The 23,850-nt window shown below is 52.1% G+C and overlaps 6 protein-coding genes across 6 annotated transcripts; 5 read left to right on the top strand and 1 right to left on the bottom strand.

The window, feature by feature from the left end:
- Positions 1-1,477: 1,477 nt before the first annotated feature.
- On the bottom strand, positions 1,478-2,686 carry AYO21_10838 (hypothetical protein; the record flags this gene model as incomplete). The annotated part of the gene is made up of 1 exon (XM_022660746.1): positions 1,478-2,686. The coding sequence occupies one exon, from the start codon at positions 2,684-2,686 to the stop codon at positions 1,478-1,480; it is 1,209 nt and encodes a 402-aa protein (XP_022506957.1).
- Positions 2,687-3,897: 1,211 nt separating this feature from the next.
- AYO21_10837 (hypothetical protein) lies at positions 3,898-6,771 on the top strand (the record flags this gene model as incomplete). Its single annotated transcript, XM_022660745.1, has 1 exon — positions 3,898-6,771. The coding sequence occupies one exon, from the start codon at positions 3,898-3,900 to the stop codon at positions 6,769-6,771; it is 2,874 nt and encodes a 957-aa protein (XP_022506956.1).
- Positions 6,772-8,449: 1,678 nt separating this feature from the next.
- Positions 8,450-8,821, top strand: AYO21_10836 (hypothetical protein; the record flags this gene model as incomplete). Its single annotated transcript, XM_022660744.1, has 1 exon — positions 8,450-8,821. One exon carries the CDS (start codon positions 8,450-8,452, stop codon positions 8,819-8,821), a length of 372 nt encoding a protein of 123 aa, XP_022506955.1.
- A 3,021-nt stretch (positions 8,822-11,842) lies between these two features.
- AYO21_10835 (hypothetical protein) lies at positions 11,843-14,320 on the top strand (the record flags this gene model as incomplete). The annotated part of the gene is made up of 1 exon (XM_022660743.1): positions 11,843-14,320. The coding sequence occupies one exon, from the start codon at positions 11,843-11,845 to the stop codon at positions 14,318-14,320; it is 2,478 nt and encodes an 825-aa protein (XP_022506954.1).
- Positions 14,321-15,137: 817 nt separating this feature from the next.
- Positions 15,138-18,131, top strand: AYO21_10834 (hypothetical protein; the record flags this gene model as incomplete). The annotated part of the gene is made up of 2 exons (XM_022660742.1): positions 15,138-15,167; positions 15,237-18,131. The coding sequence occupies 2 exons, from the start codon at positions 15,138-15,140 to the stop codon at positions 18,129-18,131; spliced, it is 2,925 nt and encodes a 974-aa protein (XP_022506953.1).
- Positions 18,132-21,055: 2,924 nt separating this feature from the next.
- AYO21_10833 (hypothetical protein) lies at positions 21,056-22,751 on the top strand (the record flags this gene model as incomplete). The annotated part of the gene is made up of 2 exons (XM_022660741.1): positions 21,056-21,219; positions 21,275-22,751. The coding sequence occupies 2 exons, from the start codon at positions 21,056-21,058 to the stop codon at positions 22,749-22,751; spliced, it is 1,641 nt and encodes a 546-aa protein (XP_022506952.1).
- Positions 22,752-23,850: the final 1,099 nt, after the last annotated feature.

Genomic DNA, 23,850 nt, shown 5'->3' with positions numbered 1-23,850 from the left:
CTTCAGCGCCTATCCCCAAGGAACATCCGTGGGGCTTGTGTGGTACATTGGCTTCTGAGTGCTCGGTCTTTTCGGGCGCGTGTTTGACAGGCCAGCCTGTGGTCTTGAAAGGACGGACCAGTGAGAAGCTGAGAGGATGGTGACGACGGTAGTGGAAACGGGGGGGACGTCCCCAGCCGCTGCCACTACGCAGCAGCGATCTCGGAGCGAAAAGAGTCTCTGGGACAAAGTGGCAGACGTGGTGTGCTTGACAAACTGCACTGGAAGCCGGAGGAAGAACAGCAGCAAAAGGGACAAAAGGAAAAGGAATCCCCCCTCTCAGTTGCAGCTCGACGAGATGAAAGACATCAACTGGAGCACCTCCACCCTCGGGATGGAAACCGGCCTCAACATGAGCACCAGGCAGGGCTTCAGCATCGAGGACGCGAGGGAAATCCCGCTTTCGTCTCTGCCGTGGATGCCTCCACCGCCGTCGCCGGCTCTGCTACCGTCTTCGCGAAGCAGCCGCAGACGAGACACAGGAAGAATCAATACCGAGAGACCGATATACCGAGACAGGGATTGGGAGTATCAAACTTATGGTGCATGGGTTGTATTTTGAGAACGAGGGACCTCGCCGGAAACTAGGATTGCCTTGATGGCACTGCGGGTATGCAAACAATATCGGTCTGACTTGGGATAGGATAGGGATAGAACTTCTCGTCACACAGGTTGTGGGTGAGGAGAATGGATAGGGTGTGCATTCATGAAAGTTCTTCTCTTTTCTCATCGACAAAAACACAACATGCTTTGTTCACGCTCCTTGCGCCTTCGCGCCATCCCGTTCTGTCTTTCCCTGCCAACTTCGTGCTCGTGGCCGTCGGGATCCTAGACACCATCGGTATAACCTGGTCTGACATCTGCTTCCTGGACCTCGACTCTGACCGTACCGAGCAATGCCATGTCAACGAAAGCCCATGCTGATAGCAAGGATATCGGAAGAGGACAGGTCCCAGAATGGCCTTACCAGAATCCTGAACAGAGTGTCCGGAAGGTGAGATTGTGATCCAGACAAAGTGCTCTGGCACCCTTCCTAAACCAGGGGTGACGTCTGCGCGGACAGGATTCCTGTGATTGGGAATGGAACGGCTTTGCACTCTTTGCCGTTTTCCCCAGAGGCGTAGGCGTTGTCCATGTCATTGCTGGCCTGACATGATGGGACTTCTCCTGGTAATAAGCTTGTGCCTGAGGCAGATCATTCTGGCGAGCCTCAAATGTTGTTCGCAAGGTTGAGAAAAGGGGCTCTTGACTCCTCTTCCACTGCAGGCTGCTCTTGTCGTAACCAAGGGAAAATTCCCGCCCAAGATCTTGCCTATCCCGACGACTGCCAACCTACCATTTTCGGAACGGTACAACACTTGAGACATGACACACTCAACTGATATTGGACTTGCAAAAGCCAACTCCTCGGAAGATGCCACGGAACCACAGATTCAAGTTAAGCCTCTTCATCATGCGGGCCTTGGTGGACCTCTTTCTCATTCACAACCGGCAAATCCAGGTCGATCACAACAGGCTTATGGAATTTCTTGCCGCCCTTGTGAGGCCAGTTTGAGGCCATGTAAGCCGCATTGACAATACAGGTCTCCGCCCTTCCCTCTCGACCAGAAAGTGCTTCTTGGTCAGATCTCAGGCTTGATGCTGGACCACCCTGACCACGAGTCCCGTCATGGCTGGTACTCGAAGAATCTGGCGTTGAGGAGATTGGCACCTTAGCCTTCTCAAAGTCAGGAAAAGGCGGCTTTGAGAGAGACGGGCCGTCGGGGATTGATTGGCATTTGTCCTGCTCATCGGTGTTGGCATCATCAACAGTGCCATCAACCTCAACACCCCGAATCCCCGACGGTTGTTTTGTTGATATCAGATTACCAACGCTTCCGTCATTGCGCAATGCTAGAGACTTGGCTCTTGACGACAGATCGACGGTGAATTGCTTCTTGGAACCCGGCTCCGGATCCTCCCACCTTCGGACGCTCTGTTCTTTGTATCTGAGGTTGGGAGAGGATAAATCCCATGTGACAGCCTCAACACCATAGGCCTCGTGAATGTGCCCGCAGACGAACAACCTGGGGCGAACCCTCCACAAGGTTTGACGGAGGATTTCGCATCCTGCTGTTCCACGTTTACCGCATTCGTCGCAGTGGAATTTGGCGGGCGTATGCGTCACTACAATATCTGAATCTAGGGGAATCTGATCCCATAGTCGAGGAGCAGTTTCTGGCGCGTAGCCAAAGGCCCAAAAACCGTGTGCTGGCGAATATGGGGAGCCAAAGATCTTGAGGAACGACATCAGGCCTCCCCCATGATCGATACGAATCTGTTTGGCCTCATGGCTGAGAAAAACAACCGAGGGGTCGGCGCGGAGTAAGTCGAGGCAGCGTTGAGGATCTTCCCGTCTCTTATTGTGGAAGTAACCCCCGTACTCTTGATAGAATGGAACGTCGCAGGTAACGTCGTGGTTCCCACAGACGACGATCTTGATCTGAAACTGCGATTTCCTGATCCAGTCAACAGTCTTTTGAAGCTCTGAGTATGTGCCTTGGTTAGTGAGATCGCCTGCGTGAACGAGGATGTGCCCAGCGGGCAGCTGAGGGGTCTGATTGTGGGTATCAGATATACAAACAATGCGCGTCCGTCTGGTAGCCATTCTTGAGGATAATGATGTGCTCGGTGAGAGAGTCCGTTAAGCAGGAGGGAGTCTCCCTTTTTTCCTCTCCAAGGGCCATGAGATCCAACCTGCTGCCTGGCAGTTGCAAGTGACTCATTTCACAGACTGGCGGTGGCTCTCAATGACCTTTTCAACGAAGGAGCAGCTACTCGTTGTTTTTCCATTCCCTTTCAATCCCTAGTGTCGCTCTTTCTGACAATTCTCTCTTTTCATACTCTCTCAATCGCGAAACCGAAGGATCAGCCGAGTGGCGATAGCCAGAGGCGACCGTAGTTGGGTGGCTTTCGTTCCTTGCATTAGTTTCCTCGCTGCACAGCTTGCATATCCGAACCTCCAACCGAGAAGAACACGTTGCAAGGAGATAGAAACAAGTACTTGTTGCTGGGGGAATAGAGTCTTTGCTGCTCAGCTTGTGATGATGCACGAACAGAAGACAGCAGCAACAACAACCAGGTACGGAACTCAAGAGAGGGCGATCGATGGAAATGTGACGACTTCGGCCTCAATGAGGGCTAGCTGAGGGGCAGCCTGCAATTCTGGAGAAGTGGATGATCGTTGATCTTACCAAGGAGGGAGCAAAGACCACCAGAGCAATAGGGGGGAGTCGGGGGGCACTCGGGGGGGCACTAGAGGGGTTAAGCCTCAAACACCGATGCCCGAAGTGCCGGTCTCTGACGCTTTTCTTTAACTGGAAATAGCGCCCGTATCTGAAGCCTTAGTGCCTGATGAACTGGGAGATCAGGCTTAGGCAAGGATCTCCTGGGTCGAATCATAGGCGGAAGAGTCATGCCCCCTTTCCCACATAACAAAAGACGCGACACGGGCACCAGGGCATGCGGCACGGAGAGCAGCAGTTTTCCTGAGATATCACACTTCCCATCACAATCCTCCGAGGCTTGCTAGTTGCTGGGGGACGAACCTAGACGAGCGAGAATGAGGCAGCTCACAGGCTCACGGGCCTAGACTCCTCCCTCCACTATAGATTAAGAAGTAGCGATGCCGTAGACTTGTTGCGAGCTTCTCTCTCTCCCCCATTTCTTCCAGGAGATCCCACGCCCTCTCTTGAAAGAGATGGACAAAGAGAAACAAGTGCTGAAAGTATCGTTGTAGGGGATTTCACCATCCACAAGCGAGACGGGGCTAGCAAGGGTTGGATGATCCATGGATCAAATGAGCTGCGGCGAGCGCACATGGACGACACGCTCACCACCAAACCTTCATCTTCACCTTCAACTTCACCTTCACTTCCACCCCAGATTTCGACTTCGACCTTGACCACTACCACATCATATCCTCCTCCTCCTCATCTTCACCACCATCGTTCTCCCCCCTTCTATACACTAGATACCCGGGAGACCCGTCATGATCTTGATGCTCGTACAACAACCGATTTCCCACCGCGTCCTCCCTACCCCCATTTCTATCCGGCCCGCATTGCAGATGCCAACCATGACTTGACATTATTTCGGCCTCCGTTGCGCAAGAAACCCAAATTGTCCTCCAATGCCCCAGATCCCAATTCATCATCCGCGCTACAACCGTCCCCTGGAATGCGCAAGCTAGTAGGAATCTCAAAGACCTTGAGCGTTCCCTCATTCAACATCTCCCTCGACCACGACCCAAACGACAATCGCCCCTCCTCATCCTCCGGGATCAGCCAGCCGTCAACTCCCCTGCATCGAACAAACTCTAATACGCTTCAGCGATCTCCTTCACAGAAAAGACCTCCTGCTTCACACAGCAGCTACGGCGTCGAGACAGTCTGTGGCCCACCTCCGTCATACAGCACTCAGCGAACGCTATCCCAGGACCGCATCCGGCTGGATCGAAATCCATCCACGAGATCTACCACCGAGACAACGCGTGATTGCTCCCCTTCAAAAGCCAATGAACTCATCTCTGCTACCGAGCCTGCTCCAGCGCGATTGTCGCCCGTGAAACCAGACCAGACCCCCTCGACCACTGACTCCTCCGCGGACGAGGCTACAACGCTGGAAGTATCTAGCCCGGAAACCGCAGACACACAGAGTGTGCTTACCCCTAACTCGACCATGAGTAAAGAACAAGCCGCGGGCGTGCTTCAGAATGATCTACAGGAGAAGGAGAACTCTGACCCCCAGTTACTGAGACCAGTACCTTCGGAGGACGATAGCAAGGGTTCGAGCAGCGATGAGAAAAAGAGCGAAGACTTGTTTTTGAATATTGCACGAACAGACGCGTCGCGTGGGAGCCAGGTCCAACCCAAACTTGACAAGAGACGATCCAGAGTTTCACTTCCTTTCTTTTCGAGTACACGGCCTTCGACCGGGTACAAATCTTCTCCCATCCAGGAGCGATTCGACACTTCGAGTGTTGCAGGTCGATCAGAGGCACTGAATTACTACAGCAAACGAGCTTCTCTGGGGCAACATGTACCGGGCGCGCTCACACGGTCGTATACTCAAGAAGCCTCCATCCGAGATGGGGCGCTCGAGACACAGAGTACACATCCAACGGATTTACCTCGACGAGCCACATCAAGACGATATTCCACGGCAAATTCAAACACCAACACCAATACCAACACAGAACCAGTGCGTGCGTATTCCCGCCCAAGTACGGCGCGAAACAGTCGCTTGGTCTCGGATTCTGCATTTCTTGATCGCCCCCGAGTACCCGACCACAATGCTACCGAGTCCACCATCTCCACAACCGCTCCCTCGACTGTTTGGGACGAGTTGGATGACTTGAAATCGAGAATCAGGAAACTCGAGCTTACTGGGAAGCTCCCGCCGTCTTCGGCTGCCGCAATGACCACGTCAGAGAGACCAAAGACAGCCACTACTGCTGCGACCACCATGTCGTCCTCTCCAAAGCACAAACCAACTGTGGCGCCGTTGCAGTCTGCGATCGAAGGGATTCCGTCTAACATCCACCCGAATCTCCACGAGGCCCTTGGTAATGCCAAAGCTGTCCTCAATAATGACGTTTATCAAAAGCTACAAGCAACGGCTCAGGATGCCTTGCAATTGTCCATGATGATGAATCCAGAGGGGCATAGCGGCGCTGCCAGCACTCTTGGGATCTCCTCGGTTTCGGAACGTCAGATTCGTCGACGGACGGAAAGCATGTGTCGAAGCTTGACCGAATTGGCCATTGCAATTCTAGCAGAGCAAAAACAACCTCCACAGCCTGCGACCAGACCGGGTAGTCGTGATGCTTTCCAGTCGACGTCTACGGGCCTGCGGAGCCGCAGATACAGCAACGAGCCCAATGATCGACCTCCGGTCACTTCTCGGGTCCAGTCGCGCCTAGAAAGTCGACGAACCAGCGCACCACTCGGCGCCACGTTGAATGCACAGCCAACCTCGCCCGAGAACACTTATCAAACACCACCTACAGCCTTGCCTCAAATATCTAGCTCCTCATCGACACGACTTGGACGGACATCTACTACCTTAGTACGTAGTAGGCGAACTCCCGGGTACAATATGGATGGTACGACGGACGACGAGGAAAGTAGCCCTTCAATCCGCCCAGTGAGCCGGGCTATGACGGAAGTGAGCACATACCGCCAGGCAGCGAGAGATCGAGCAGCGTATTCGAGAGAATATACAGCCCAACACCCCATGCCCCAACACCCTGTCCCTGCAGCGCTTGAAACGACCACCGTGACCAGAAGTCCACTTCCTGCTCATATCAGCACTCATCTAGTCCCGAGGCGCAAGTATGCTTCCCCGTCGTCAAACGTGAGCAACGTGGGTACTCAAGATCAAACCCCTGTGACACCCAAAGAACCTTGGGGTCGAATCACGATTGTCCCAGCTGTTGCGTCGAGCCCGATAGAGGCCACACCAGAGAGTCAGGTTTCTATTCGGCCTTCCGGGACACGAAGAAGTCTCGGCTTCACGAGTAGGATCAGCAGTGTCAGTAGTCGACTTCGAGCGGCAAAAGCAGAGCGGAATGCAACGACGAGAGAAGCGACAGAGGCACGAGGAATGAAAGATATTGCACCATTGAGGCAAGAATTGGATAATACCATGCCGTTGGAAAGACAGGGCTCTGGACAGAGTGTTGAATCTTGATGAGCATGTCTCATCGCCCCCTCAAATTGTATCATATTTTTTGTACAATGGATATTCCGGGAAGGCAGTCCTTCTCCATTGACTTCGCCGACACCAGCCGGCGAGGAGCTTCACTTCTTGGGCAGGTCTGGAATGAATATAGAATTGGCCTAGTTGGACTTGTTCTGAAGTGGCAGTTTGTTTTTGATATGGATTTCTAGCGGTAACGCGGTCAGGTGTATTCTCTTTTCACCACTGATCTGGGCTCGTGTCAAGACGGACTACTGGCAACCGGCCATGACAAGTGTCTAGAAGGAATCAAAGGCTGCAGTTGGAGAAACATGGACAATGGCACCAATGGAGCAGAACATGGACGAATCATGGCCCCAGCCATGCACGTGGAGACGAAATTTTCATCCCGGGCGCCACCATGACCGCCTTAACCACCATGGCCACGTACCTACAGAGCTACCAAAGCCCGCAACCATCATGCCACACCAATTGCCCGGACATGCATCCATGGATTATGACTAACAAATATCACGACCAGCCTACAGTCTTGCAGTCTTCGCCCTTCCCCTTGCTTCCGGATTGCCTCGCTTGGCACCTTGAATCCCAGCATGATCCTGTCTTTGAGCGGAGAGGGGCAGAAGGCGGTGGAAGAAAGAGAGACACACACCACATACATGGGCGGGACAAGACGCCATCGACGATGACTCTTGAGTAATTGTCCTCAAGTGGATTCCCAATTCAAAGGGCGAAATAGAGGACCCAAATGAGCACCTTAAGGAAAGCCCACACAGCACAGGAAAAATGCTAACATAACACCATAGTGAGCCATACTTGTTTGTACGTGGAGTCTAATTCGTCCCTGGGATGTCGCCATCACCAATCGAGATGGCATGTGTCTAAGGCAGGGCTTCGGCTTCCTTTGTCCTCACTTCATTTGGCCTTGTCCGCGGGTTCCCTCGTATTGCGCGTGACGATATAAGGCGATGAGATATTTCCCTCTTCCTCCGACCGGAGAAGTTTGTCGCAAAGAAAAAACCCCCCTAATTACAGCCTTTAAGAGGGAAAAGAAGAAACGAACAAAGATCTGGTTTTCGGCCAATCCATCCACAATCCTTTTCCTTCTGGGCCCAGTACTCGGTCCCCTCGCTGGCCAGCATCACACGTAAGACTGTGAACGCAGCAAGAGCTGTTGATTTGTTTGGAGTATATCCCATACCTACGTTGTGGAGAAAGTGTCAGGCAAACACGAAACACCAGTGACATCAAAAGGTCTTGCGCCTGTTGGCCTGTTGTCCTGTTGGCGTGCTCGGCTCTGTCCATTGTCTTGTGTACAGCTGATCCCGACTTGTCCACGATTCGAGCCAGCATAACAACCTGGGTTTTTCGAAACAAATACCTCGTCTGGACCTCAGAGCAGCTTACTATCGACCTGACACCCGACCTTCAGTAGCAGCATCCAAAGACTACCAAGCGTGATACTGATACGTGATATTTCTGAATATCCCTCAAGGACCATTGTCGCTATCGTCACTGAGATATCCCAATTGGTGGTGGGGAGATGGAAGGCTTCGCAAGACACACCTCTGGGTCACCACCACTATACAGTCCAGGCTCCATCGACTCAGATTCCGGCCGATCGACCATAGAGAGAAAAACATCGACATCCTCCACGGCATCCACACACCTCATGAATCCAATCTCGCCACACGTCTCTCCCAAGGTTCAGCTGGTTCCCTATGCCCGCACCGCCAGCTTCGACATCTCACTGTCAGATGCGGAGCGAGAACTCTTGGACAAGGCCTCGACCAACTTCGATGCTCTCGACCTGTCGTCCAAGGACTTTGACTTTGAAGACATCTTCACCTATGACAAACCTCAGAAGAAACTCAACAGGGTCGTCGAGGTATCGAGGCCAACTCGAGACTACCGTGACTGGTCTTCGTTCTCTTTCTCCCACTATTCGGCTGCTGTCAATGCAAGACAGAAGGTCAACAAAGCCAAGTCAGGCATCGGGGAGTTGTACTTGAAGAACAAGTCGGATGCACAACAAAAGTCGTAAAAACAATAGGGAAAGGGCAGGTGTTTTTGGGTCGAGGGAATCAAAGGTTGGGACTTGGGAGGGCTTATGTCTGTCTTCTTCGCTTCTTCACTCTTCCCCATTCCGACCTCACCTGGTTCAGGCATACCAGCAAGCAATCTAGCCTACGAAGAGTACTGGGTGGTTATATTCCTGGCAGGTTCGGGGGTTCGGGGGTTCGGGAAACTCTGGCCACGCGGAAAGGATGGTTATGGCTCCCCCAAATGACGGCGTTATGGGTTATCAAAAAAACAAGGACACACCGCCCAATAAGTGCTTGGAGTTTGGGACTCACTTGAGTTATTTCGGGATATGGGGTGTCAGGTCTCTTCAGGGGAAACTGGCATGATAGACAACGTTCTTTTTCGACTCCAAAGGGTAACCTGTTTTGAGCGGACGAGTTTGCCACAAGTTCGCATGGGGAATACGAGGACCTAGAAATAGCAATCTCAATCAACGAGGTAAAGTACCTGTATGAGGGAGCCTGTTAGGCTGTCAGACCCTTTCAACACGATTTCGCTTGCGCATGCCCTATTTTCGGCCCCGAACAACGCTCCCTTTCGAGAGAGTTGATGCCACGTTATAGTGTTTTGTCGATGGTGTTCGGTACCCGAGCATGAGGCCTAGCCGCCAAGGGGGCTGAGGTTATAGACTTCGAGATTCCTTCATACTCGTAGGAATGAAAAGAGAAGGCCTGATGGTAGGAAGCTTGGCCCATGCGAGTCGAATTGGAAACAGAAACTTGAGGTACGATTAATAATGGTCCCTGGGTAAGCAGAATACATGAGGACGAGCATCCTGTTCAGACGCTTTACAAGGACCTCTAGAGGAGAGGGACAAGAAGGCTTCTCTCTATCGTAGACCTGAGGCATAAAAATTGTAATCTGTGACGTCGGGTCTTCTTTATGGGAACACTGAGGAGAAAAGGGTGAGGTTTGAGGTGCGTTGTACTACTTGGTACCTCGTACTTAGTACACAGTCAGCCTTCAAGGCTTCATGTCACCAGCCTCGGAGGGGCGGCGCACAGACATCTTAAGGGAAGGCTGGTGGCATGTAGCAATCTGAAACGCGGTGCAATCTTGCAGGTCTCATGCGCGACCGGATGTGGGGTGAAGGGGATGCAGATCCGTCTTGCGTTTGACCTTTGTTTATTTCCCCCCTCTTTTGTTGTCTCTTTGTTGTCCCTAGCGATGAATTTGGGAGAATCTTGCACATGCAGTCAGAAGAGCTTTCTTTAGATTGATTGTTCGAGGGCGGGGGTTCTTTTATTTTGGGAGCATTGCATCCAAGCTATTGGGATCAAAGGGACTCGGTCAGCATGCATAGTCTTTTCCTGGGAGAGTATTGGGCAAGGAGAGCTGGGTCATGGATATACACATCACCGGCGAGCTATGTTTGGAGGGCAGCATCTATGAATAATAATATGTAGGTATGAGTAGGTACTCTCAGCTGGATGTTGGGCAATAATTGCACCAAGCAATGGGCAATGGGCAAGTGGATGCGCGCGGCAAATTTCCCGGATCAGGGCCAGAAATAGAAGCAATGACGGGGTCACCCAGGGCCTCAATCAGCCTACTGGATGCTTGGACAGGTAATAGGCATTTTTGGGGGGGAGGGGGCCTTGTTCAGGTGGCCTGCGTGCCTGCGTGCTGCGTGCCTGGGCGATTGGCATTGCGTTTCAGGTTGGTGGCTCCTACTTGCCCCCCTAGTGCCCCCAAACCAATCATTGTTTGATCCCTTTGGCCCCCTTCATGCCCCGACAACTGCCCTGATCGTTACATGTCATTATGATTCGCTTCTTGTGCCAAAAGGTGAAATCTTGTCCAAGCGCCTAAAAAGAGACTCCCACTGACAGTTTGACGGCCGCGGCGCCGGTGGGCAGCCTGGGTCTACTCGTATTCCTCTGCAGGTAGTAGCTGCTGTATGTTTTCTTTCATCTTCAATCCAGACTCGAAGAAAAACGCAGCCTGGTCCCCAACCACCTACCATCATCCTCACTACTGCTCGCACTCGACTCCTCTATCCAGACTATCGATCGCAACCGTCCCTGATCCCTCCTCTGCTCCATCTCCACCCCAGCAACTTCTCCCTCGTGGGCTCGTCTATACCTGGCCCGGTTCAACATTGCGCCATCCCGCGTTCTCTCTCCTTGCTCATTTGCCAGTCGGCCAAAAGCACCCGGATCCACCCACTACTCGGTGCTTGAAACTCGAGACTCTTGCCCACCTCTCATCGAATACCCAGTACCCCTACCACTTACCGACCACTCCTACCTAGTACTCTTTGTCCACCAGTCCTCGACTTCAAGCCTCAACCTGTCGCATAGGCCGCTTTCACTTCCACTTTGCCGCCCGTCCTCGGTTTCTTTGATTCGAACGAAAAAGCCGCCGAGTTGCTGTCAACTAATCGTCTCTGGTCCTCCCCCTCCTTTGCGACTTCGCCTTTTATTGACCTTCAGGTCGCATTCCTCTACTCCGGATTCCTGTCGCGCATACACTCCATAGCCTTTTGCACGACCAAGTAGTCTGTTGCTTGTCACTCCCCGACCGAAAATCCCACATCCCAAATCCGTATTACACTCTGTGACTTTGGTGGAGCCATCATCGTCGGAGAACGAACGCGGCCAAGGAGGAAAGCCTGACTTGCTGCGCCGCACACTTTGGATACGCGCTGAATCTGAAACTGCGGAGGACCGAACCCAGCACAAACAACCACCACCGTCTCTCCTTCCAGGGATACTCTAGGGGACCTGCTGCAACAGGGACAAGGAATCCATCCTCGCTTTTGTTTTGTGTCGCATGCCTCACCGTTGTTGCGCCGCGATTGACCGTTCCGGATACCATTAAACTCTTCTGGATTGTTTTGAGACCTCAACTTCGACCACAGTCATTGTATGTCAGTACCAAATCCTCGCCACTCCCTCTTGCCGTCTGACCTGGAGAGACTTATGTGCTGGTGCCATGGTCCTTCAGCACGCCTTCGTCGTCATCACCACTCGTCATCATGTTGAGAGACTCAATGGACTTTCTTGCTAACAATCATCAGCGCAAAAGGTCTTTTGACTTGGCCAACAACTACCAAGACGTCACGAGTACAATCCGCCGCTGTGTTCGGCATGGCTCAGCTTCGACGGCTTTGCCAGTAGGCTGCGTCGAATCCTCCCAAATCCCCGGGTCCTCCAGCAAGAGACGACCACCTCTCTACTACCAAACCAAATACTCGAATATGCCCCCGGTCGAGGTGGGCTCAATCATGTCAACACCATTTCCGTCCTTCATGTCAATTGTTGGAAAGCCCGATACAAGCATCTTGAAGGCGATGGAAGAGTTGACGGCCGCTTCGGAGACAATACCTGAGAGTGACACCCAAATCCTCGTCACCGACGCAAATCCTCTTCCTGCAGACTCGACTGTGCCGCACTCTGCTCTCTGCTTACACCATCGCGACAGCGTCACCTCCATGACGTCCGCCTCTACAGAATCCTCACCTACGACCACCAACTCAACCTTCGATTCTCCCTTGATCACAGACTCTTCTCCCTCTTCGTCCCCCGAATCAGCCTCCTCTAACGCTCCCGTATCCCCTTTCCGAAACATAATGGTTGGACCCTCAACAGAACACCCGGGGAACCTTGGACAGCAATCAGTACCGACAATCAGAGAAAACGCGAACGTCCTGCCAACGAAGCCTGCCTTGGTTCCAGAGCTCCCCAAGAATGTCAAGAACCTGTCGCTGAACATGAGCGCGGTGGTGCTACCCCGCCCTTCGACTGCACATGGATTCGAATCCCATGCATTCTCCGCTCCCGTCTCACCCTCCAAAGACACTCCTCGAACAGGAAGGAAAAAGCCGACCAATCTCACAATCAGGACCCCTGGCTTTCAACAGCTAACCTTTAACCGAGCATTTGATGTGCCTCCAACGCCCAGCTCTCGACCCTCGTTACATCATATGGCGTCTTCACCGGCTCTCGCCTCCCTAGCTTCGCCTATCAAACCTCCCCCTGGGGGGCTGTTCCTGCATTTACCCGCTTCTGGCACTGTTATGTCCGGGTCTGGGTTGGAATCAAGCAATGCAGTTCAGTCTGTCAACCCTCAGCTTCCAGAGTTGAAAGAAGAGGACGAATTCCACCCACAGAAATCACAAGAAACTCAAGAAAGGGGATACCCCAAGGGACCTGTCCTGATATACGACAGCGGAGTTTATTTGTACTTGGAGCCGACGGCACAAGAGGCAAGCCAGTTCGACATGGTCATCAATGTTGCCAAGGAAATAAAAGTCCCTTTTGATTTGGGACATCCGAAGCTCGAGATGGAACCCCAGACCGCCATTTCGGAAATGTCATTCAAGTCGGCCTGGGAGTGGCCTCGACCCAATGAGACTCCAACACCCACCACACCTCGGCCAAACTCGTTCGCTCAGCGCCCACAACCCGAATACTTACATGTACCATGGGATCATAATTCGGAGATATTGGAGGATCTGTACTGCCTATGTCGACTAATTGATGAAAGAATACAAGCGGGTAAAAAGGTCTTAATACACTGCCAATTAGGAGTCAGTCGGTCAGCCTCACTGGTCATCGCGTACGGCCTGTATAAAGGCTATCAGCCGGATTTCCACTCGATGTATATGGCGGTGAAGCAACGGAGTGAATGGGTCGGACCCAACATGAGCTTGATCTATCAATTGGCAGACTTCCGGTCAAAAGTTGTCAAAGGAGTCTATGGCGATCACTGCAACAACCCCAAAGCGAGCTGGTGGAAGATACCATCCTCGGTCTCTCCTCTCATGGACACACCAGTCGCGAAGCAATCTTCCTGGCTCGGTGACCGGGCACCGGCTCAGACGGGTGCTTTTGCCACGGACGCTCATGAGAAAGCACCCCCACCGCTGAGACTTGATAAGGCCCTTCCTCCAGTGCCACTGTTTCCCAGGAATGAACGAGCAGATTCGATAGCTACGCCAGCCAAGTTGAGCCAGATTCTGGGAAGTATTGCTAGGCAATCGCCCCCGACCACGAAAGTGCCAGACCCAGAGCCGGCAGCGGAATCGAGCAGTCCTCCACGTCCCCAGAGCCCTCCACAGAGTGTGTCGCCCAGACCACTGCCATTCCGCGAGAAGTTCGACTCGCTACCTCCCCAGCCGCTCTCCAATCCCTCCAAAACACCCAGATTAGGGGTTGTGACCAGCTCACCCAGGATAGATCCCACCACAGAAGCAGACGAGGGTTCCTCGCTCTTGTCGCCGAGGGCCACAGAATTTATGGTATCCCCATTTGGCATCACGACCACAGCAGACCTGACCGTGGTTAATGGCAGTGGTAAGAACGTTACAAGGGGAGTCTTGCTGCCACGGCAGATACAACAGCCGGCATCATACGCAGTCGCGAGTCAGATACCAGCACCATTTGACCCTAGGAGTCCTCACCAACAAGGTGAAGCACCCGAGATATTTCGGAACATTGATGACTTCTTGTGAGTAAAAGCTACGCATGCAGGACAAGCGGGCAAGATACGGCCTTATTCCTTTTGGATTGATGTCTAACTTAGAATGGACATTGTGGAATCATTTGAACATAGCATGGCGTTTTTCTGGCATGGACAAGCAAAAGGGACAGCAGAACCATGAAGTAATGGGTCAGCATGCATGAAAAGGGGCCTCCCACCCCGCGGAACGGATGTTGGGAAATTTCAAGTTCTGAGCAATTTGTACAACTAGTCACGACACGAATGGATTTGCATTGTGAATTAATGCGGCAGGGAGCAAAGGAAGCGCTTGGGATTTCTGTCGCTGAGAAGGGCCACATGGGAAACCCACGGCTTGGATTCAAAAAGCAGTTGTCTCCGATCAAGGGATGTGTTTTAGTGCGTGGGGATGTTGAAGAGATGTCGTGCAGAGCCGAGTGAACAATCACTGTGTATCTGTCTCTTGACCGATGAATACAAAAAATCCATTCATAAATCATCAGTCCTTTGATATGTCGTGGAAGATATCTACCTCATACCGTGGCTTGGACGAGGCTGCGCTAAGTGGAATGCGGAGACCCTGGCGGCCCGTTTATCGTCTGACGTCGATCGTGGATTTGTTTGTCCAACCTGCCCATGCACCCTCCATCCTCAGTCACTGTGGTTGTCCGTCCCGAATCCCTCATTAGATTCTCTCTTTTCTTTTTCTAGGTCTTTCAGTTCTACCGATCAAGTTGGCTAGATTGCTTCCCTTGTTGCTTAGTCGTCGTTTCCCAGCAGCCCCGCCAATGGTTCCGCGAGGCAGCCGCCTGGCCTAGCACAACGCCAAAATGGCCATGGAGCGCACCCGCATCGCGAAGGTTATATGATCCATTCCCTATTGCGCGACAGTCCGGGTCTTGTGAGGCTGACAATGTATCCCTTGACAGGTTGACGATGTGACCCTCTCGCGTCGAGGAATCCAGGTCAACGGAACGTTACATCTGACACCTCACCACCTCATATTCGTTCATGCCGCTCCTCCCGCCGCCAACGGCAAGCCGACTCGACCCCGAGAAAATTGGATAACATATCCCATCATTCAATTCTGTACCTTCCGGCCTAGTCCTACCGCCTCCCGGCAGCCTTCGTCCATCCGTCTGCGCTGCCGCGATTTCACGTTTTATTGCTTTTATTTCAATGATGACCGGAAGGCTAGGGATGTCTACGACAGTGTCAAAGCCTGGACGTGCAAGCTGAGCGGGATCGAAAAACTGTACGCGTTTTCATATCATCCCACAGGACCCGAAAAGGATGTGGGCGGCAAGGGTTGGGCTCTGTATGATCCCATGCGGGAGTGGAGGAGAATGGGCCTCGGTGACGAGAGTCGTAAGACCAACTGGAGGATCTCCACCATCAACAAGGACTACAGCTTCTCTCCAACATACCCTGCCGTTCTTGCGGTCCCGGCAACCATCTCAGATAACACCCTGAACTATGCAGGACGATATCGCTCCAGAGCCAGGATACCGGTCCTTACGTATCTTCATCCGGTCAATGACTGTACCATTACTAGGTCATCTCAGCCGTTGGTTGGCGTAAGAGGAAATCGGAGTATTCAGGATGAAAAGCTCGTTGCGGCAATCTTCAACACTACCAGGGCTGAACGACCACTATCTGCCTACAACTCGCCTCCACCGGAGAGGGAGGACTCCGGATCTAGCAAAGAATCTACCTGCGCAGTTGTCTTGGATAGTGAAATTTCGCAGGCGGACGCTGAAGCCGTTGAGGATGCCATCATTGCCAGGTTTCGTGGTGACGATGACGCCCAAGATGGTGCAGAGGACAGAAGGCCTTTGGTTTACGGGGCGCAGCAGCGAAATATGATCGTGGATGCACGCCCCACCATCAATGCTCTGGTTATGCAGACACAGGGCATGGGCTCCGAAGACATGAGCAACTACAAGTTTGCTACCAAGGCATACCTAGGGATCGACAACATCCATGTCATGCGAGATAGTCTCCAGAAAGTGATCGACGCGTTCAAGGATTCCGACCTGACTCCCTTGGGGCCCAACCAGGAGTTACTACAGAAGAGCAATTGGCTAAAACACATTGGTCTCATTCTAGATGGCTCGGGTCTAATCGCTCGACAAGTCGGGTTGCAACACAGCCATGTGCTGATTCATTGCAGTGATGGTTGGGACAGAACAAGCCAGCTGTCATCTCTCAGCCAGATATGCCTTGATCCATACTACCGAACAATGGAAGGTTTTATGGTACTGGTGGAAAAAGATTGGCTGAGCTTCGGCCACATGTTCAAACATCGTTCGGGATTTTTGAGTTCGGAGAAGTGGTTCCAAATTGAGAACGAGCGAATCAGCAGAGGGAGTGAGGATGTTGATGGCAAGGAAGAGAAGAGCGGAGCCATGGCCACTTTTGAGAACGCATTCTTGACAGCGAAGGGATTCTTTTCCAACACCAAGAACAACGAGTCGAGAGAATCGATCAATGTGGACTCGGACGCGGACACGCCTAATAACTATGACTCGGAATCGCAACCAGGAAGACGGATTGTGTCTGGAGCAGCGAAGAAGGAGAAAGAGAAGCCGGTCACTAGGGTAAAAGAGACATCGCCCGTTTTCCACCAATTTCTCGATGCGACGTACCAGCTGCTGTACCAATATCCCACCCGCTTCGAGTTTACCGAACGATTCCTTCGACGTCTCCTCTTCCATCTGTACTCCTGTCAGTATGGAACATTCCTTGGTGACAACGAAAGGGAACGCAAGGAAGCCAGACTTAGCGATCGCACCAGAAGCGTCTGGGACTATTTTCTCGCCCGCAAACAAGAGTTTCTGAATCCCAAATACGATCCGGTTATTGACGACAACATTCGTGGCAAAGAACGCCTTATCTTCCCCAGGCCTGACGAGGTAAGATGGTGGAATGAACTCTTTGGCCGCACCGACGACGAAATGAACGCCAAACCACAACCCTCCATCAAAACGCAAACTAATGGTGCAATCGAAGGAGGAGGGGCTGAGCTATGGACGTCTGTCTCGGATGCTGGTGGATCACAGCTCGACTACTCATCCTCTGCTTCGGCACCTACGTCCAGGGCTAGGACCCCTGTGCTCGTAGGTTTGGAGACGAGTGAGGCGAGTATTGGATTGACAACTTCTCCTCCACCCAAGTTACATTCGAAGGTGCATGAGCCAGTGGCAGATAGGTCAAAGGTGCCTGTTGTGTCTGGATCTGCTCTTAGCCCTTCACGGACAGCATCTCGGACAGCATCACCCATGCCGAGAGAATCATTTTCGAGATCAAGGACGCCCATTCCTGCTGCTTCATCGACGAAACAGGAATTGGAGAGTATCCAAGGCCAACCGAATGAGCTTGTCATGAAGAAAGACCGTGACGACGATGTGAAAACGAGCGACCGCCTCCGAGCCGTTAAGGACGATTCGGCAGCATCGAATATCCTGTCTACATCCGATCAGAGCACGGTCATGATTCACCATTTCCCGCACGGGCAGCAAGCACAAGCAGCTCCGCTACCGGCGAGTCCAAGTCTATCTCCTCTCATCAAGCCGCAGGAGCCAGGCCAGGGCAGCAGGCCACAGATAGAGGAACCTCAGCGGCAAGATGATTCCTCCGCCGTGAGCAAAGAGGCTGAAAAGGACAACTCCACCGGCGAAATCAAGGAGCCAGTAGAGACGTTGGTGGACGACCTGGATCCCCTGGGGATTGGCGAGGCCAAAGACATCCCGATGGCACAACAGAGTCTGTCAATGTCGATGCGCGCGAAAAGAAGAGAACAGATGGAATTGTTGATGAAGTGAATGGTCCCTTGCCATGGGTGTTCCGTGGAATTGTTTTTGGTTAGTGGAACGAGAGGAGAATAAGGATGTGGCCTTGGGTGGAAATGCCTAAAACGCCAGTACATATGTACGTGGCACGATGATTTTTGGGAGCGAGGGTGGTCCTGGTAGGCATGGTGCTGACCTACCTGTCCGGGGTTATTGTCTATTTCAAAGACAAGGCGCAACAAGGTGGCGTGGCACAGCACAGAATGGCGTTGTGCGAGAGGCAAAGGGAACTTTTGTAAGCGATATGGCGATATGGCGATAGAGCTGATGTGTCCACGTTACAAGGCTGCCTGCCCCTGTACCTACCTATGTATGCCGTGGGAGCAACAAACTCGAGTAAGAAAGCGATTGGGCCGCGGCGCATGTGTAGACGGCAAGACATGGTCTGCGAGAACGGACTGGACTGTGTACAGCTGGGTTATTCTTCATCTATCCAGATCCAAGATCCAAGATCCAGACCCAGGTGTTAAACAGGTGAACAGTAGCAGTTCTCTCCTCTCAGCCTCTCTGTTTTTGGCATGTTTGGCATGTTTAGCAAATCTGCCAAGTATTAAACTGTTCATTATGGATGGCACAAGCTGGACTTTACTTCCTTTGCTCCTATACTCCACACATCCATCCCGCCCTCATATCCCTTGAACCCTTCTGCTTGAATCAGGCCAGTGCAGGCCTGTACATCATTTCCCGCGGTTCAACAAGCGCACACAAGGATCAGCCATGGTCTTCCAATCAACAAATATCGATAAAATAATCAGCCCCACTAATTAGTACTGATGCTTTCCACATTTGAACCAACGTTTTTACAAATCCAAGTGACCCTGGATCATATCCTGTCGAGCTTATCTTATTTTAAAGCCAAACAAAGCATTTTCGCATCCTTATTATGCTGAACAAGCTTCCTGCCAACTTGGAACTCGGCATTTTCGTGTTACCTCCAAAGCCACCCGTGTGAAAAAACGACTCATTTACCAAGGTAAATAGCATAAAGCAACCCGCCTCCCGTCTGTCCATGGCTATCATGAGATCCTTCGCAAGCCTTCATTGTCTGAGTATAGGTTGATACTTGTTTCTTAGAAGCGTGATGAACTACCTGCAAACAGCACAATAGTACGTTGGCTAGTCTTTCTGACTTAGGACACGAGTATGGACCTAACTCCTGAAAAACTAGAGACCAGCCTCCGGTTTCTGCTGGATTATCATCATTGCCCCCTGGCTCAGCGATCTTTCGCAGCCCTTTATTGACTGAGTGGGGTTCGAACCCACCTATACCTGTCTCTTGGAAGGATGATGAACCCAACCCTTCGGCACTCTGTGTCGCCTTGTATTTCAGACGTCAACACCGCTCGTGATCTGGCGCGAGACAACTAAGCCCAATGAGCTGCTGGCATATCTTGGGGAATTGAGGTCAGGGTATTTTCACTTGAGCATCTATGAGTATAAGAACCGTGGTATTGTCTGTATTTGTGACTAGTGGTGCTGATCTACCTTGGATGCTTGGGTATTCACGATGATGTACGACACAGCACGAGGATTGAAGGACACCGATCCGATATATGGAGCAGCTCTGCGAGGGAAAAAGACAAGACAACGTGGAACAGTTGGACCGCGATGCAACGAGGGTTGGAGGATTCGAGCGAGAGTGATGCAAAGACGAGAGAATTGACGAGCGACAGACTTGATTCCTCGGCAGAATTACAACAATGTAGGAACAGCAGCAGAGTCGGTAGTACATCTAGGAGACAGGAGAGAGAGAAATGTTATTGAACCTGCTTACCACAGTCCTCTCACCTGTGAATGCAAACATCAAGTCCTTATGCAGAGACGGGCGAAGCAGCAAAATCACAACAATTGCGGATATATTGAAGTCCTCACGTTCGAGAAGCCGAATTGGGACGCTCTGAGCACTGGCGGAGCAGCGACAGCAGCAGCAGCAGTTCATCCGTCTGCAAGGACTGTGATGGAGAGAAAGCCTGAAATGATAAGGATCTCGGTGAATGCCCCTCGAGGAACCAATTAAGTGGCTGGGTGTCGAGATTGAAGAGTATTACAAGACACTATACCTTGCATATATCGTGCATTTCCAGAAGGAGCGAAGATTGAGATGCTGTAGGCAGACTTGTTCTGACCGAGGATGTAGTTATGGAGGTCACGTCGTATCTTAATCTCGAAAGTCTGTCACAAATATCTTATATCTTTATTCTCCGTGTCCTTCTCTCGTAAAACCACAAAGCCCGAGGACAGCGAGCAATATCATCACGTCGATTGGTCGACGATAGATGTCCACAGTGCATGTCCAAGAGATGTGCTATTTTCTGACTTGGTGAGATGTGACAAACATGTCAAAAGCAACAAGACAAGCCGCGCAATGGGCACTCTTCAACTCCAACCCCACAGACCTCGTTCGTGCTCGTCCACTCTCAAAGACCTCCTCGAGTGTTGCTCATCGGAAGAGGACTCGGTGACTAATTACCGTCACGACTTATTCTCGCATTCTGCATCGGCCTCGTGTTCACGAGTGATCAGGCCGAAACCATGAGGAAAGCGTTAAAAAAGGCATTCAATGATCTTCGAGAGACGGTGGAAGGGAACAAGGATGAGACCGAAAGTATGTCTTGTCTGTCTTGAGGCGCAGGTTGAAGTGAGGCGTGTAGAGAGCGCAGTTGAGGAGGGTGACGATGTCCCTGACCAAACTGCCAGACTGAGTCTCTGTCTTGTCCCCTCAAACTGCGCCTTCTTTCCTCTCACCTGGCATCGTCATCCTCAACCCGCAAGTCAACCAATCCCTACATTTCATTCACCATCGCCACCTATCTATCTATATTCTACCATTGGAGCGGATCACTAATACGAGGCCATTGCACACAGCTCCGAAACAATATCCCGTCCAACCTCCCCCAATGTCATTCCAACAACCGACTCGACCGACCCCAAAGGACATCCTCCGATATCGCTATCAGCATGGGACCAATCTAGGAAGTATTTTTATCTTGGAACAATGGCTGTTCGGGAGCATGTACGACGAAGGGGTGCCGGGGAGCAGTGAACTTGACGCCGTCATTGCGTGGGGAGACTCGTTCTCTACGTTGTTAGGCTCTTTCTGCTAACTGTTCACCCAGGTCCATCAACGCGCGTGGCCTCGATGCAACTCGCCAGAAATGGGAGACTCACTGGGCCAAAGCCCTCACCGACGACGACCTCGACTGGCTGGCTAATTCTGCACACTGCAATTCAATTCGGCTGCCGATCGGCTATTTCACGTTGGGCCCAGCCTTTTGTGCCAACACAGCCTTCGCCATGGCCCCCTCTCAGGTCTATATCAACGCATGGTCCGCTGTGAAGCGCCTCGTCTGGCGGTGTTTCCAGCACGGCATCGGTGTTTTGATCGACCTTCACGGCGTTCCAGGCGGTGCCAATCACGAAACCCATTCTGGAACCAGCAGCGGGAAAGCCGAACTATGGGGAAACCCGTTGAACCTTGAGCTTGCGACCCGATGCCTGATGTTCATTGCGGATGAGACGATCCGAGACCCACAACTGGCGGGTGTGGTTGGACTGCAAGTCTGCAACGAAGCCATCATCGACCCCCCGGGCATGTATGAGTGGTACAACGATGTCATACAACGTATATCTACCATGGACGTTTCCCTCCCTATCTACATCAGCGACGGATGGGATTTAGGTCGTGCTGTACGTTTCACTCGAGCATACAACAACCCAGACATGCCCAAATGCCCGGTGATTGTGGATACGCACAAATATTGGACCTTTGATGAAAAAGACACGTCGCGGTCTCCCTACGAGATCATCGAACAAGTCAAGACGGAGCTGCAAGAACTCGATCCGAGTCTTGTTGGGGACGTTTTCGCCCATCAGGCTGCCGTGGCAGTCTTCGTCGGCGAGTACAGCCTTGCGTTGGCGCCACAGACATGGAGCAAAGCTCCCGCTGACCAGAAAGCTGAACTGATGCGGCAGTTTGGTCAAGCTCAGAGTCAGCGGTGGCAGAGTAGAGCGTCTGGGTCGGCATTCTGGACTTTCAAGATGGAGTGGATGCCTGGTTGGGAATGGGGGTTCAAGGCATCCACCGATGATGGACAGATTGTATGCCCCAAGCAGTTTACGTTGACCGTGGGAGAAATCAAATACCGGCTTTCGCAAGCGGACGAGAGGAAGACCCAGCTCTCGCATGATGCACTCAACGGACATACGGCGTACTGGACAAGCACGCAGCCCGGTGCTAACTTTGAGCATTGGCGGTACAGCGACGGCTGGAACCTCGGGTGGGCAGATGCGCGGTCTTTCTTTGCTGCACGTGTGGAAGGCCAAATTCCCTCTGCCTCCAACCCTGGTGCAGCTGCTGTCCTAACTGGTGGTATGGGCCTGGATGGTGCGAGTGCCAGTCACCCAGTTGTGCCTACAAGTATGGATGAGAATGCTGTTATTGGCGCAGACGTGATCGGAGCGTTGGATCTCTGGATCCTCAAGCGTATGCAGCAGGGGGGAATTGCGAGTGCGCGGATATGTCCATTTGGATGGGAATTCGAGCACGGCTTCCGCCGAGGCGTGAGTGATTTTGGGGGCGTTGTCGGCGCATGAAGAGAGCGGTCAATAGATTAGAGTAGAGTATCATGAAGGTAAAGACTAAAAGGAATCCCAAAAAAAGGCTGTCCGTCCATCTGTGTCACCCTGGTCGTCGATTCGTAAAATCCCCCGTATAGTATATACTAGGTAGTATCGAGGCGTATTCCTAGAGGAGAGAATGAAAGTGAAGACTGAGAAGGGATCAAAAAAAAAAACGGGCTGTCCGTTTGTATCTGTCACCCCCATTGTCGATTCACGAAATGCCTTGTAGAGTAGGCCCTGCCGTGTCCCCGGGGACAGAGAGCGACGGGTAGGCTCTTGGGCTGGGGAGAAGGACAGATACTCAGAGGGAGGGAGGGAGAGAAAAACAGGCCGTCCGTCACCCTCATCGTCGATTCGCGAAATGCCCTATATAGGCTATGCTGGTGACGGGGCGTACCCCTGGACAAGAAGGAATAAAAGAAATGGTGTTAGCTGGATAGTAACATGTGTGGTGGTAACGTTGATTGTCTGACAAATCATGAAAAGAGGTGTTTGTCATTGACATCCTCCGATCTCGTCGAGAGTGAAGTCTCTGTCATCCGTCACCGCCATCGTCGGTCCACGGTTGGATTACTCTGGGGGTTACTAGGGACAGTCACCTGGACAAGTCCTGAAGTGAAGAACCTGTCGACCGTCGCTGTGATTGTCGGGTCAGGGAGCGACTTCTTTCAGCGGTCGCCAAGACAGCATTATCGTTGTCAAGGATCACTCGGTGAGAAGTGAATAAGTTTTGCACTTGTGTCACCCGCCATTTTCGTCAATGGATCAAATGCCTTCTTTAGGGTGTTCGTCCTGGATGGTACCGAGGGGGTAACTGACCTGATCTGTCAAGAGTGAAGCAGGGTATCTTGTCAGCCTGTCACCCATCTTTGTCGTCGGTCCATACAAATGGTGTTTGTGGCAGCTCAGGCTCCCGAGCACATCAGGGGCGACAAACATGCAAAAGGATCGTAGATGCATCTAGCTCCAGTGAACGACATGGTTGGCTAGCTTTATCTTTGCTATTCCAAAGCTGCGTCGCCGCTCGCAACACTCAACTTTGCAACTTGCCGATTGCCTGATAACCACGGCA

Source organism: Fonsecaea monophora (assembly GCF_001642475.1).
Source record: "Fonsecaea monophora strain CBS 269.37 chromosome Unknown Scaff133, whole genome shotgun sequence".
Classification (NCBI taxonomy): Eukaryota; Fungi; Ascomycota; class Eurotiomycetes; order Chaetothyriales; family Herpotrichiellaceae; genus Fonsecaea; species Fonsecaea monophora.
The sequence above is the reverse complement of the archived record's forward strand: the minus strand, read 5'-3'. Positions and strand labels throughout refer to the sequence as shown.